The sequence below is a fragment of the Mustela nivalis genome, assembly GCF_964662115.1.
Source record: "Mustela nivalis genome assembly, chromosome: 17".
NCBI classification, from domain to species: domain Eukaryota; kingdom Metazoa; phylum Chordata; class Mammalia; order Carnivora; family Mustelidae; genus Mustela; species Mustela nivalis.
Genome location: NC_139036.1, coordinates 25394441 through 25408726, shown reverse-complemented (window position 1 = coordinate 25408726; position 14286 = coordinate 25394441). Strand labels below are relative to the sequence as shown.

General features: G+C 49.4%; 1 protein-coding gene across 3 annotated transcripts in view; it reads right to left on the bottom strand.

The window, feature by feature from the left end:
- The window catches only part of UNC45B (unc-45 myosin chaperone B), a 30271-nt gene extending 18612 nt beyond the window's left edge, over positions 1 to 11659 (bottom strand). For 2 of the 3 annotated variants that reach the window (XM_082708478.1, XM_082708480.1), the window contains exons 1-8: positions 11577 to 11659; positions 11036 to 11203; positions 10476 to 10512; positions 8911 to 9086; positions 7772 to 7861; positions 4519 to 4686; positions 3762 to 3930; positions 67 to 237 (exon numbers count right to left, since the gene is read on the bottom strand). In XM_082708478.1, the coding sequence (XP_082564604.1) occupies positions 67 to 237; positions 3762 to 3930; positions 4519 to 4686; positions 7772 to 7861; positions 8911 to 9086; positions 10476 to 10512; positions 11036 to 11203 (979 nt within the window). In that variant the 5' untranslated portion in view covers positions 11577 to 11659. The other variant, XM_082708479.1, reaches the window with a different exon arrangement.
- Between the last annotated feature and the right edge of the window lie 2627 nt (positions 11660 to 14286).

Sequence of the window (14286 nt, the reverse complement as noted above, 5' to 3'; positions counted from 1 at the left end):
AGAGCCAAAGACCCTGGTGCCCACTCCAAAGGCTGCCCTGAGCCCCAGACCCTCCCACCTCCTCACCATTATCCACCACGTAGATGGTACGTGAGTTGTCGTGAATGGCGAGGTCCTTCCTGGGGACATTCTTATTGAGCAGGTTCAGGGCCTGATCCCTGCCCTGGCCAGACACCTTCTTACTGACCAGCATGTCGAGCAGGTGGCTGGTGATCTGCTTCAGGTCCTTCTTGGTGTCTGAGGAAAGAGAGGACAGGGGTAAAGAGAGAGGAGGGAGCCTCAGACCTATAGGACCCGCAATGGCAGAGTCTTCTAGAAGGACTCCGGAAACAAGAAATCCACTGCTTCCTGGATGTTGGAATTTCCCAGGAGGGTATAGTATTGCCCATCTCACCCCAAAAAAGGGAGAGGTATTGTCCCTAGACAATACCCTCAAGTGGGCCTCCAGTCACTCAGCCCTGTGTACTACAGCTCATGCCAACCCTGAACAGCTCTGGTTCTTAGAAATTTCCCTATTCTTAGACACGACTGACAGGGAGCCAGGGATGTTTCATGTAGCTTTTAATAAACTGATTGAACAAAATGTTTTCCAGAAAAGAAATGTATACTTCTTACAGACATCTTACTCCCTGCAGATCCAGACCTGCTGGGAGCCTGAATTCAAGCCTCCGATGGGATGCCACATCTTCCCTGCCCCCTGGGGGATTAAAGGTAAGTGCTTTTTCCTGCTTTTGCCCTGTCTGGCTTCTCTACATCTTAGGGAATTTTGTTCTCATTTTAAGGTTGGAGCCAAAGGCAGACAGTGAGGCAGGCCTGAAGGGAGGGAGGGAGGGAGGGAGGGAGGCGGGCAGGCAGGGAAGGAGGCTGTGAGGCAGGGGAGGAGGGAGGGAGGCAGGGGAGGAGGGAGGGAGGCAGGGGAGGAGGGAGGGAGGCAGGGGAGGAGGGAGGGAGGCAGGGGAGGAGGGAGGGAGGCAGGCGGAGAGGAAAGGCAAGGAGGAAACAGAGAGGCAGGAAAGCAAGCAGACAGGCAACAAGGAAAGGAAGGAGGGAGGTACATGGAAAAGGAAGGATCTCCCCAAAATGTCATATTAATGACAGATGAAGGTTGAAGCTATTTAATTGGACAAGGAAAGTCATCAGTGAACATGATAGTTTGTTCCCAGAGAAGGGCAAGAGAACAGACTTATTCTGTGACTCTTCAGAGGGCAGAACTGGAGTCAGAGGGGGATGGAAGCTACAAGGAGATAGATTTGAAATCAGCATCTAGAATTCTTTAGCAAAGATGTCCAACATGTCTCTACTTCCCAAGAACACTGTGGCCGCCCATGACCCACCCCTTTCAGCATCCGGGTTCTCAGGCCCTTGCACTCTGGCCCCGGGGCTGGTCATGGGACTTACAGCACCCCCAGGAGCTTAAAAGCACTTGTACACTGGGGCTTGTGCATTGAGAATGCAGCCACCATGCTCTACAGACACCCAAGCTGCCCACTAGAGAGGCCACAAATAGAAAGACCAGGGTGTCCTGGACAGCATCTCCAGTTCACCACCCATTATACAAGTGAGGCCATCTCGGACCCTCCAGTGGTTCTAGCACAGAAAAAGAATGACTTGCTGACCATTACACCAGTAAGTCAGAACCACATCAAGAACCTCGGTGGCTCAGTCAGTTAAGCGTCTGCCTTTGGCTCAGTCAGATCCCTGCCCCACGTAGGGCTCCTTGATTGGCGGGGAGCCTGCTTCTCTTCTCCCTCTGTCTGTTGCTCCCCCTGCTTGTGCTCTCTCACTATCTCTCTTTTTCTCTGAATAAATAAACAAAATCTAAAAAAAAAAAAAAAAGAAAGAAAGAAAATATCTAGGACTCCTAGGCATCTGGGAGGCTTAGTTGGTTGAGCGTTTCCCTTCGGCTCAGGTCATGATCCCGGGGTCCTGAGATCAAGCCCCACGTTGGGCTCTCTACCCAAGCTTTTCCTCTCCCTCTATCTGCTGCTCTCACTGTTCCTACTATCTCTCTGTCACATAAATAAATAAAATCTTAAAAAAAAAATACTGGAAAGACACACATGGCAGTGGTAATAATTATCTGGAGTGGGGTTACAGAGGGTTTGGGTTTTTTTTTTTTTGTCTTTACATATTTCTGAATTTTTCCAAATTTTTCCAATACATCTCTGTTACTTTTTTCTAGTTGTGGTAAAATATACATGAATAAAATTTATTGTTTTAACCATTTTTTTTAAAAAGAGTTTATTTATTTATTGAGAGAGAGAGAGAGAGAGAGAGAGAGCATGAGAAGGGGGAGGGTCAGAGAGAGAAGTAGACTCCCTGCCAAGCAGGAAGCCTGATGTGGGACTCGATCCTGGGACTCCATCATAAATTGGGCCAAAGGCAGTCGCTTAACCAACTGAGCCACCCAGGTGCCCCTCATTTTAACCATTTTTTAAAAAGATTTTATTTGGGGCGCCTGGGTGGCTCAGTCGCTAAATGTCTGCCTTCAGCTCAGGTCATGATTCCGGGGTCCTGGGATTGAGCCCCGCATTCCTGCTCAGCAGGGAGTCTACTTCTCCCTCATCTATGCCCCACTGCTTGTGTTCCCTCTCTTGCTGTGTCTCTCTCTGTCAAATAAATAAATAAAAATAAAATCTTAAAAAAACAAGATATTCAATTTATTTATTTGGCACAGAGAGAGGGAGCACAAGGAGGTGGGGGAGTGAGGGGCGGGGTAGAGGGAGAAGCAGACTCCCCACTGAGCAGGGAACCCAACTGAGCCACCCAGGCACTCCTCATTTTAACGATTTGTAAGCATCTAGCTCATTGGCATTAAGAACATTGACATTGGGGCACCTGGGTGGCTCAGTGGATTGGGGTCTCTGCCTTTGGCACAGGTCGTGGTCTCAGGGTCCTGGGATCGAGTCCCACGTCGGGCTCTCTGCTCAGCAGGGAGCCTGCTTCCCCCACCCTCTCTGCCTGCCTCTCTGCCTACTTGTGATTTCTGTCTGTCAAATAAATGAATGAAATCTTTGAAAAAGAACATTGACATTGTTTGCTGCCATCATCACCATCCATCTCCAGAACTTTGTTATCCTGTGAAAACCAAAACTAAACAACTCATTTCCTCTGCTCCTAACACCGGCAACCACCATCCTACTTTCTGCCTCCATGATTTGGACTATTCTAGAAACCTCATATAAGTCGAATCAAGCAGCCCTGATCTTTTTGTCCCTGGCTTACTGCACTCCTCATAATGTCCTCAAGGTTCATCCACGTTGTAGCTTGTGTCAGAATGTCCTTCCTTTTGAAGGCAGAATACCATTCCATTGTGTGTATAGACCCCATTTTATCTCTCCATTCACCCCTGCGTGGACCCTTGAGTTGCCTCTACTTTTTTATTTTTTTTTAAAGGTTTTACTTATTTGTTTGACAGAAAGAGAGAGAGAACACAAGTAGGGGAAGTGGCCAGCAGAGGGAGAGGTAGAAGCAGGATCTCCTCGGACCAGGGAGCCCAATGTGAGACTTGATCCCAAGACCCTGAGGTCATGCCCCGAACCAAAGTCAACGGCTTAACTGACTGAGCCACGCAGGCGTACCACCTCCACTTTTAGTTATCGAAAGCGATGTTGCTATGCCTCTGTTAGTTTTATAATTATAAAATAAATATAAAAAGAAAAGCAGACCACCTCCACATACAGGGACTGAGCTGCCGGAGGGGGGCGACTGATTGTCCCTGGCCCCCACCCCCTTGACAAACACAGAAGACCATCTCCTACCTAGAACCAGGGCTTCCTCCTTCCCCCGATGTTCTCGTTTGTCCTCCCTGGACAGAGAATCAATGATGGCCTGGAGCAGGTTGCAGACAGCTAGAGACATCTCTTCATTCTCCACGGCCATGAGGCCACAGATTCTTTCTATCCGGACCGCATGGAGAATCACGGTGGCCTAAACCCCCAGCAGAACCCACTATCAGCTGCCTGTCCCTCTTCCAGCTGCCGTGCAGGTAAGGAAGTAGGGGATGACCAGCCCCACCCTGCCCCCGCAGGAGGGATACCCCCCCCCCCCCCCCCCCGCAGCCAGTGCCTCCTGGACTCCACAGTCTGGGAAAGCCCTCCGACACAAGCCACGCCTCTTTCCAGAGGCTGAAAGCTGGACTGTCCAACACAGGAGCCACCTGCCACCCGGGGGCCATTGAGCATGTGCGATGTGGTGAGTCTGCATTGAAATGTCCTCTAAGTGCACGATATGAACCGGGTTTGGAAGATTTAGTAAGATAAAATGCCAACCGTACAGCCTTTGCATTCAGCTCTGCCTCATAAACCATCTTCAATAACCTTACCTTTGCATGAAGGCATTTCCAGCTCAAAGGGAAATGCAGATGACCAATCTCTGCATACAATTATACAGTCCATACAATGACCATACAGTCAAGGATGGGGGAAGGGGACACAACTTAGACTTTGCACCAGGGTCTATTTCTGCCAGCCGCTCCCCGCCCCCACGTCACCCTCAGCCCTCAGCCCAGACCCTCACCCTCGCTCGGTGGCCACTGCACATGCCCGAGAGGGTCCTCACGGCAGCCAGTACCAGCTCAGGCCTCTTGGTGTCCACGAGCTGCAGCAGCAGGCCCACCCCGTTGTTCTGGAAGATCATCTCAGCCCCTGCTTCTTCACGCCCTAGGACGATGAGGTTGTTGGCAGCCTGAGGCGGGAGGACACAATGGGGGCCGTGGAGGAGGTGTGGCGGTGTGAGCCCATGCAGCGGTTGGTGGAAGGAGTGGATTTCCTCTCCTTTTCTTTTCTTTTTTAAGGTTTTAGGTATTTATTTGAGAGAAAGCCAGTGCAGTGAGAAACAGAGAGCTAGAGAGGAGGAGCAGAGGGAGAAGTAGACTCCCTGCTGAGCAGGGAGCCCAATGCAGAGCTCTATCCCAGGACCCCAAGTTCATGACCCCAGGTGAAGGCAGATGCTCAACCAGCTGAGCCACTCAGACACCAGGACTGGATTTTCAAAACATATGGATTTTTTCCCTGTAGTCAAACTCCCGGTGATGTAGCCCAGGAATGATTCAAAACACCTTGCATAAAGACAAACTCAACAAAATATAGCCACCAAAGTCGTAAATAAAAAGATGACCCAGCAGCTTGGGGAAAAACAAACACTGATAAACAGAAACCAAATAGTAGGTTCGCTCTGATCGCACTTACATTAAAACAAAACTGTGTATATATGCTCATGGATAAGGACTAAAAAAAGGTATTGAGGTGTTAAATGCATTAAACAAGGAGGCCCTAGACTGAGTGGCTTTAATGCCCTAGAAACTAATGTAAGCAAACCCAAACCTAAGCCTATCATGTCTCACGGTTAAGAAATTGAAACTTAAGTGTGCCTGGGTGGCTCAAGCAGTTTAAGCATCTGCCTTCAGCTCAGGTCATGATCCTGCTGTCCTGGGATCGAGCCCTGCATCGGGCTCCCTGCTCATCCGGCAGATTGCTACCCTCTCCCTCCCCCATCTCTCCCTCTCTCTCTCTCAAATAAGTAAATAAAATCTTTTTTTTTTTTTTTAATTTAAAAAGAAAAAGAAAAAAAAGAAATTGAAACTCAAGAACAATCAGTCACAGCCAGCTAGGCTTTCCCAAGTAATGTAACTGCTTAAGCTGTAGTAAATCAAATCATTGGGTTGCTTTTGTCCCACCTCTTTTCTATAAGTCTTTCCCCCAGCTCCTGTGGGTGGAGAGCTCCTAAACACTTCCTGTTTCGGGGCTACCCCATTCGAATTGATTTTGCTCAAATAAACTCAAAATTATTAATACGCTCCATTTAATCTTTTAACAGAAGTGAAGTGTTTTTACATGGAGAATTATTTTCCTTTAAAATTCTCCCTTGAATATGGTTTTGGCATTTGGAGTTTGTGTACCTGTTCGGGGCAATCTGAAGTTACAAGGGTTCTCAGGAAGGTGGAAGGTGGTGGGCAGAGAGCAGGAGAAGGGTCTTGAAAGTTCTGGGTATGAGTTCTGATTCTGCTCTGTGCTAGCTGCATGAAACTGGGCAAGTCATGGCACCTCTCTGGATCCCAGATTCCAAAATTAGTCAGTTTTGCTAGAAAGTTCCTCAATGTCTTCCCACCTTAAAGCTGTGAGGATACATATACCTTGGCCCCAGATCAGGAGAGGCAGCCTCAGCAGAACCTGAGAAGCTGGGGTTGCAGGAAGAACTCAAGAGGCAGGAGAAGGAGAAGGCGAGCAAGCAGAGGAAGATTGGGATGCTGGGGAGGAGGTGGGTAAGAGAAGCCCAGGCAAGCCCCACCAGAGCGATCACCATTCTTTCAGACAAGGGCTTTCTACTTGTCCAGGCACATTTATCAATAACAACTCACTAAGTCCTCACAACAGTTTGTTTTAAAGGTATCTGCATATTATATGGACTTACTGACCATAAAGCTAACACAAATTCCCCAGGCACTGTCTGTCAAATTCTTACAAATAGAAACATTCAGAAGTGCCTGGGCGGCTCAGTTGTTAAGCGTCTTCTGCTCAGGTCATGATCCCAGGGTTCTGAGATCGAGCCCAGCATGGGGCTCTCTGTTCAGTGAGGAGGCTGCTTTTCCCTCTGCTGTTCCCTCTGCTTGTGTTCCCTCTCTCGTTATCTCCCTCTCTGTCAAATAAATAAATTAAAAACCTTAATAAAGGGGTGCCTGGGTGGCTTAATGGTTAAGCATCTGTCTTCAGCTCAGGTCATGATCTCAAGGTCCTGGGTTCAAGCCCCACATCAGGCTCCTTGCTCAGCGGGAAGCCTGTTTCTCCCTCTCCCAGTCCCCCTGCTTGTGTTTCCTCTGTCTCTCTCTGTCAATTAAATAAATAAAATCTTTTTTTTTTTTTAAGATTTTATTTATTTGTCAGAGAGAGTGAGCGAGAGCGAGCACAGGCAGACAGAGTGGAAGGCAGAGTCAGACTGAGTGGAAGGCAGAGTCAGACGGAGAAGCAGGCTCCCTGCGGAGCAAGGAGCCCGATATGGGACTCGATCCCAGGACGCTGGGATCATGACCTGAGCCGAAGGCAGCTGCTTAACCAACTGAGCCACCCAGGCGTCCCAAATAAATAAAATCTTAAAAAAAAAAAAAAAGGAGGCTAACATTTTAAAAAATCTTAATAAATAAATAAATATAAAGCATTCAGAGATGTTCATCTTTTCTCCTCTGAAGAAAGACCAGACGGGAATATTTTTAAAAAAAGGCAACAATTTTGGCTAAGAGGATGACATCATGAGCAAATATTTTCATACTTCAGGATAAATTTTTGTAATAATTTGTAATGGAATAGAACATTATTTTAATGTGCCATTTGTAACATTCTCAGGGTGGAAACCACGCTATGACAAGTGAGGCACGTGCCCTGGGTGCAAAATTTACAGGGACGTCAAAAACAGCAATCAAGATAAATAATATCTAATGCAATATTTTAGAATTTCAAAATCAATACAATGCAAAAAAGAAAAAAATCCATGATGAAATAGTCAAAAATTTATATAAAGACTCCAGCACTGCTACACGACTGTCTCTTCATGGGTCTCACTCTTTTCCAGGCCCTTAGCCAGGATGAGGGAATTTTCCCAAGTGCTTAACCTTTGCCCTATTTTTGTTCACTTTTTCCAAGGGAACACCTTCCGCCTCCCTCCCGCAAGCGGTCAGGAGTCCCTCCCCAGAGATAGGGGCGGGGCCTGCAGGGGAAGTATAGTTATGGGGGCGTCCCGCGTGCGCCCTCTGCTGGCCGATAGGTTGCCCAGCACGCACCTTTTCCAGCTTGTCACCTTCACTGTTTTCATCCAGGAGGATCTCGAACATCTTCTGTACCCTGGAGTCCGTGGAGAACTGCACGTGGAGCTGAGAAGAGAGGACGGAGTGGGGAAGGAGGCAGCCAGGGGTCCACATTCCAGGCGGCTCAGTAAATATTAGGGTATCTCCTCTGGGCCCCTACACTGTCACTCATTCATTGAACAAACATTTACTGAGCAACTATTACATGCCAGACACTTTTGCAGATGCTGGGTGTAGAATGGCAAACAAAACCAAGTCCTTGCCCCATACGGCTGATAGTCTAGCCAGGTTCACTATCTCATTCGGTCATCACAAGTCTTGGAAAGCTACCAATTATCACCCAGTTTTGCAGTCTAGTTAATTAGCTAGTATATACTTACACGTGGGCTAAGACAGAATTAGGTGTCCAGGATCAGAAACCTGAAGCGGTTTTGAAACATCTCCTCACACAATTAAAACCATCATGCTTGGATGTCTCATCCCTCGCACCCCTAGCCCCAACTCCTGTGCTCTGAATCTACCAGAAAGTGACCTAACTGATCATCACGCCCCATTTGCCAGCACCTTCTGTACCTCCTACTACTTGGTCTGCTGGTCCACAGTCCTGTCTATTTCCATCCTGGGCTCATTTCCACCGAGGGCCTCTCTCATTTGCCATCCCGTCTCGGGGCACTCCCCGAGTCTGCACTCTGGGCAGTGTGCTGTGGTCCATTTTTCCTAGAAGAGATTTCCTGTTCCTACTGACTCCTGACTCTTTATCATTCAACAATACCCTCTCCTCAATACTGCCTTGGTCCTCCTAGAAAGGGAGGAAGATCATGTTGCATACATACCAAGTTACAATTTTTCTTTTAAACCTCTACCTGAAATTTAAGAAACCCATGGTCTGGTCCTGGCTGGCTTGCACCCTCGAACAAGCGTCTCTGATCATTCGAAGATGGCTGGATGTGTGCATCTGCTTGGCTGTTCTGTGGTGCCTGCCTGTGCCATGTATTTACTCCATCCAAGAGTGGGGAGGTAGGGTTTGACCTCCCCTGATGTCCTGCTTCCCTAACTAGTCCCTACTAGGAGTGGGGGGAAACAGGCCAAGGCTTGTGGGAAGGGGTCCAACTCACTTTCTCTTGGATGCTGGTGTTGAGCCTCCTCAGCGTCTCCTGGAAGTTTTGGTTCCGTGGCTCAAGGGTGGCACAGCGCTGCACGTCCTTGAAGGCCTGGTCCAGCTTCCCCAGGTGCTCCAGGGCCTGGCATCGCCGGTACAGAGCCTTGATGTCCGAGGAGTTTATGTCAATAGCTAACGAGGGAGACAGGGTCTCAGAGGCCTGGGCCGCAGACCACCTTCCTCCCTTCCCTGTCGCTGTCCCCAGTTCCAGGACTTCTGTGTCTTCAGTGGACATTATCCACCCATGGGGACTATCTGGCCCAAGGCTCCCCTTTTTCAGGGAGGCAGTAAGAATCGTATTATCAAGGTCAGAAGGGAGCTTAAGGGTCATCTCATCTAGCGCCTGATGATTCAGTCTCTGCTCTGTCGCGATCCCAGCCAAGTGCTCATCCAACGGGTATTTGCATACTTCCAGCAGTGGAGAGCTCCCTCTTTCTCAAGGCAGCCATGTAGCTCTATCAAGAAAGTCCTTCCTTCTTCCTACCTGAAATATATCTCCCTATAAGTTTGCCCTTTTGTCCTAAGTTCGCCCTGGAACCCCTGAGAGGAAATCCAATCCTTCCTCCTTGTGACACAGTCTTTGAGGTATTTAGAGGCAGCTCTCCATCCCACCTGGGAATCGCCTTCCCTGAGCTAAATATTGCCACTTCCTTCAACTGCTCTTCAGAGGATGTATTTCCAGGCCCTTCTCCAGCTGCTTCCCTCCCTTCTGAATTCACTTCAGACTATCTCTCTTTCTCCTAAAAGAATAGTAACCAGATCAGAACCCAAAACCTGCAGCCAAGAGCAGTCTTCCCATTTTGATGATGCACTGAAGCTGGTGAGACTGAAGTTGAAGTCTAAGTTGAAGTGAAAGTTAAGTTTAAAGGTTTTTGTTTGTTGTTGGTTGTTGATTTTAACGTTCATTTCTCTCTGGTCCCTGTGGAACGGCCTTTGCCTCCCTCCTTAACCTCGGGGAGCCCGATTCCAGAGTGGACTGGGCTCATGCCTTTGTTCTGGGAGCCACTGGAGGAGCATACCCTAATTTACAGCAGGGGAGGGTGTATCTTTACCACAACATAAGCATTGTTGGAAACATCTTTGTACAAAAGAAATCTCCGGGGCGCCTGGGTGGCTCAGTGGGTTAAGCCGCTGCCTTCGGCTCAGGTCATGATCTCAGGGTCCTCGGATCGAGTCCCACATCGGGCTCTCTGCTCAGCAGGGAGCCTGCTTCCCTCTCTCTCTCTCTCTGCCTGCCTCTCTGTCTACTTGTGATCTCTCTCTGTCAAATAAATAAATAAAATCTTTAAAAAAAAAAAAAAAAAAACAAAAGAAATCTCCCTCGACTGATGATTTAATATATAATGCGAGTTGCAAAAATGCAAAAATTTAGGGGTTGCCTCTCTGGACATATGAAGCCTCACCTACAATGCCTAGGATGACCTTTACATGATCTGTAATTCCTTCCATTGATAAAGCGCCTCTTAGACAGAACAGGGATGCTGGGGGCAGGAGGGCAGAGGTTGGGGGAGGGGCACTCACCTCTTGAGGCATCTGAAGCCGCCTGAACATAGCTCTCCTGAGAGCAGGGGAAGAAGAAGGAGCCAAGGTTAAGGTGGGCAAGGTTAAGGCAGCCAGAGAGGGTTTGCTGGGGAGCTGTTGGCTGTCAGGGGGCCCAAAGGGCCGTGCCTTGGCTAGGCGTGGAAGAGAGGATGAGCTCTGGCATTAGGCAATCTTGGGTTTGAATCCGGGCTCTGCTGCTAATTACCTGGGAGCTCTTGGCACGTTATGGAGCCCTCCGAGCCCCGAGTTTGTAATCTGCGATATGGGCACAAAACAGTAGCTAACTGGGCTGTTAGTAAGACGCCTCAAAATAACATATAACATATAAAAACCCCAGCATGATGCCAGTGCTCATTAGGCTGACCCCCCACTGGAGGAATTTCTGTTTCCCGGACAGGAAAGCAGTGGGAGGCGCCCTTCTCCAAGTTGAGGGGTCCAGGAGCAAGGGCTGGAACAGTGCACGATGCCCATCAGGCTGGGGGACTGCCTCCGCACCCCTGCCTCCGGGCCCTCGGCCTCCCACCCTGCCCGCTCCAGACCGTTTTCAGGCCGCAGGCTGCCCGGTTCCGATAGAGCGTGGCCAGCAGAGCCTTATCCTTGGTCAGCTTCAAGGCCTGGCTGTAGCTCTTTGTGGCAGCCTTGTAGTCCTGGTGCTGGAAATGCCTGTTCCCTTCCTCCTTCAGCTGCACGGCTTCCACCTCCGCCATCTGTCAGGATGGGAGCAGCTCTGTCGGGCCGGCCCCATCCTCCAGACCCAGGGCCGGACTCCTGACCTGAGGTCTGGAGCTCCAGGGTCTCCTCCCACCTGGATGGAAGGTGAGGACTCTGCCTGGAAAGGACCCCCCCCCCCGGCAGCACCCCCAAATCCATTACCCCAGAAGGACTTTATAGCATTTGCTTGGAGAAGAGCATGGTCGAGGGAGTCTTGGAGTCCCTGTGCCTCCCTCTCTGTCCCTCCCAGCAGGCCGGGTGAAGCCCCCCCACCCCGCCAAAGGCTTGAATTCTCACTGCAAGACTTAAAAGTTCCTCTCGGTCCCCCTTCTCCCTCCCTGGCCTGAGGAACCCCCCAGGTGGCCTCACTTTCTTAGAAGACAGTGCTTCTGGTCTGTCCTCCTGTGATGCTGTTCCTCTGAGCTCCCTCGTGAATCCCCGGACAGCAAGCCTTAGTCTGTCCCCTCCCCCACCCAAGAGGCTTTATCGCCCTTGCCAGTGGCTCCAGACCATATTTGGCCACAGGGGCAGGTGCCCCTGGAGTCTGTCACTGATACTCAGGGCCATCCCCTGCCCCAGACTGGATAGTCATTACCACGTGGGAGCACTGACTAACCTCTGCCCCAGCGTCCTGTTCAGAGGCCGTCCTGGACTCAGGCACTCATACCACAAAAAGTGAGAGAAAGATCCAGAAAGAAGGGAGACCCCCTCCCTAGGCACAGTTATAAGGCCCCTTGTCCCCCTCCATCCCAGATAAACAACCTCCTCTCCCTGTCCCCAACCATTGCTATTTTGGGAGCCGAGTGACAGCTGAGGGGCTGGCAGACTTAGACAGAGCAGCTGCCCGGGTCCAGGACCAACTGGAGACTTCCAGAAATGCCCTTCTGGAGGGAGGAGGGATGGGAGGGAGGAGGAGAGTCCCTTCCCGACTTCCACTTGCCCGCAAGTCCTCTACCCTTCCAGCACTCATTGTTGAAAAGGTCCTTCCTTTTCAGAAAGCAAGAAGGGCTTGCCAACTCGGCTTAGTGTAAGTGGGGGCTTTATTTTCGTGTGCACGTCTTCTCCTGCGTCCACCTTCTGTATGGAGTGGAAGCATTCAGTTGACCTCTCCCATCAGAATGGTAGTCCCTGACGATGAGCTCTGCATTCCCCCTGCTACACTACAGTCTTCTCCATGGATGAGAGCTGGGTCAGTCCGGGAATTCCCTGAGCCCAAGGACAGTAGCCCCCCCCACCAACCACCTGGGAACTCTCCTGGGACAGAGAACTGTTCTCACCACCCGAGTAGGTCCCCCCTGGGGAAGGACTTCTTTCTCCACATCTGACTGAGGGTTCCTGAGACAAATCTGAGTCTGTTCCTACTTGGACTCTCTCGCCTTCCAGTGTCTCCAAGCCTGGGCTGTGAGCTCCCTCCCAGGGGGCAAGAACAAAGGACAGCATCTCATGTGGTTTGGCCACCATCCCTCCCCCTCCCCGCCGGGCACAGAGCCTGGCAGAGTCAGTGGCCAGTGCGGTCTCTTCCATGAACAGATGGATGAGTGATTAGAGTCTCCATGCCGATGTCTTGCTTCACTTACCACCGTTCTGGCCCTTCCCCGCACATATCCTCAAACTACCTGACCAGGACAGAGAAGTGCACTGAAAAAGGCCTAGATGGGTCACCCACACTGGATTCTGCTCCACCCTCTGTGACCTTGGACACACAGTTATGACCTTGGACAAGTTCTACTGCCCCGCTGGACCCAAGGCTCAGCCCTGATGCGTAATTGTCTGATACATGCTTGTTGACTGAATAAATACATGAATGAATGTGGGGAGGGATTTCCCCGCCATCGTGGTGTCCTGAACCCTGAGCCCCTTAATGGGGCAAGCTCTGTGTAGCAACAGTCATGTAATAAAGGATCCTGCCACTGGCAGAAAACTCAGGTTCTCCGGCTTTAGGTCCAAGGGATCTTAGATTCACATCCAGATTCAGGAGCACATGGGTGGCTCAACTGGTTAAGCGTCTGCCTTTGGCTCGGGTGGTGGTCCTGGGGTCCTGGGATCCAGCCCCACTTTGGGGTCTGTGCTGAGCGGGAGCCTGCTTCTCCCTCTCCCTCTGTTGCTGCTCCGCCTGCTTGTGCTTGCTTTCTCTCTCTCTCTCTCTCTCTCTCTGTGTGTGTCAAATAAATAAATAAATTCTTAAAAAAACAAAACAATACCCAAAAAATCCTGATTCGGTAACTCATACCCCAAGCAATTCTTAAGCATCTACTATGAACCAGGAAGTGTGAATGACAGTGGAAGCCAAGACCAACTTGTGAGGACAAGAATTTGTGTCTATTTTGTTCACTGTGTATTTCAAGCGGCTATCACAGTGTGTACATTGGAACTCAATAATATTCACTGAATGAACGGATGAAATAATTCCTTGGATCTGTGAGTTCTAAATACGAAGAATACCAAGATATTTTGAAAACACGTAATGGGGAAATGTAACATTGTTTCAGAGTTTTCCTGAGTAAATGATTAAATGAGTTAATACATGTAGAGTTCCTAGAACAATGACTGGCAGAGGTATTTGTTGAATGAATGCATGCATATTTCAGGCAAGACCTGAAGATTGAGGAATTGTTCCTGTCTTTGCTAAGGCTGCTGTAAGAAAATACCCAGGCAGAATGGCTTGAATAAATGAAATTTTTTTGAAAAATAAGTGTATTTTTTTCCATAGTTCTGGAGTCCAGAAGTTTAAGATAAGGCTCCATCAACATTGGTTTCTGGTTTTCTGGCTTCTCTTCCTAGCTTGTAGATGGCCTCTTCTGTGTGTGAGGAGGGGGCGTGGGGAAAGCTGGGAAGTGTGCAGAGAGAGAAAGAGACAGAGAGGGAGTAATATTTGGTATCTCTTCCTCCTTTTATAGGGACACCAATCCTATCAGAGTAGGGTCCCACCCTTATGATCTCATTTAGTCCTTAATATCCGTATATAGGGTCCATCTCCATGTACAGTGACCCTGAGGGGTTAGGGCTTCAATTTCTGAATTTGGGATGAGGGGGTGATACAATTCAATCTGTCAGAGTTCCAGACAGAGAAATCTGCAAG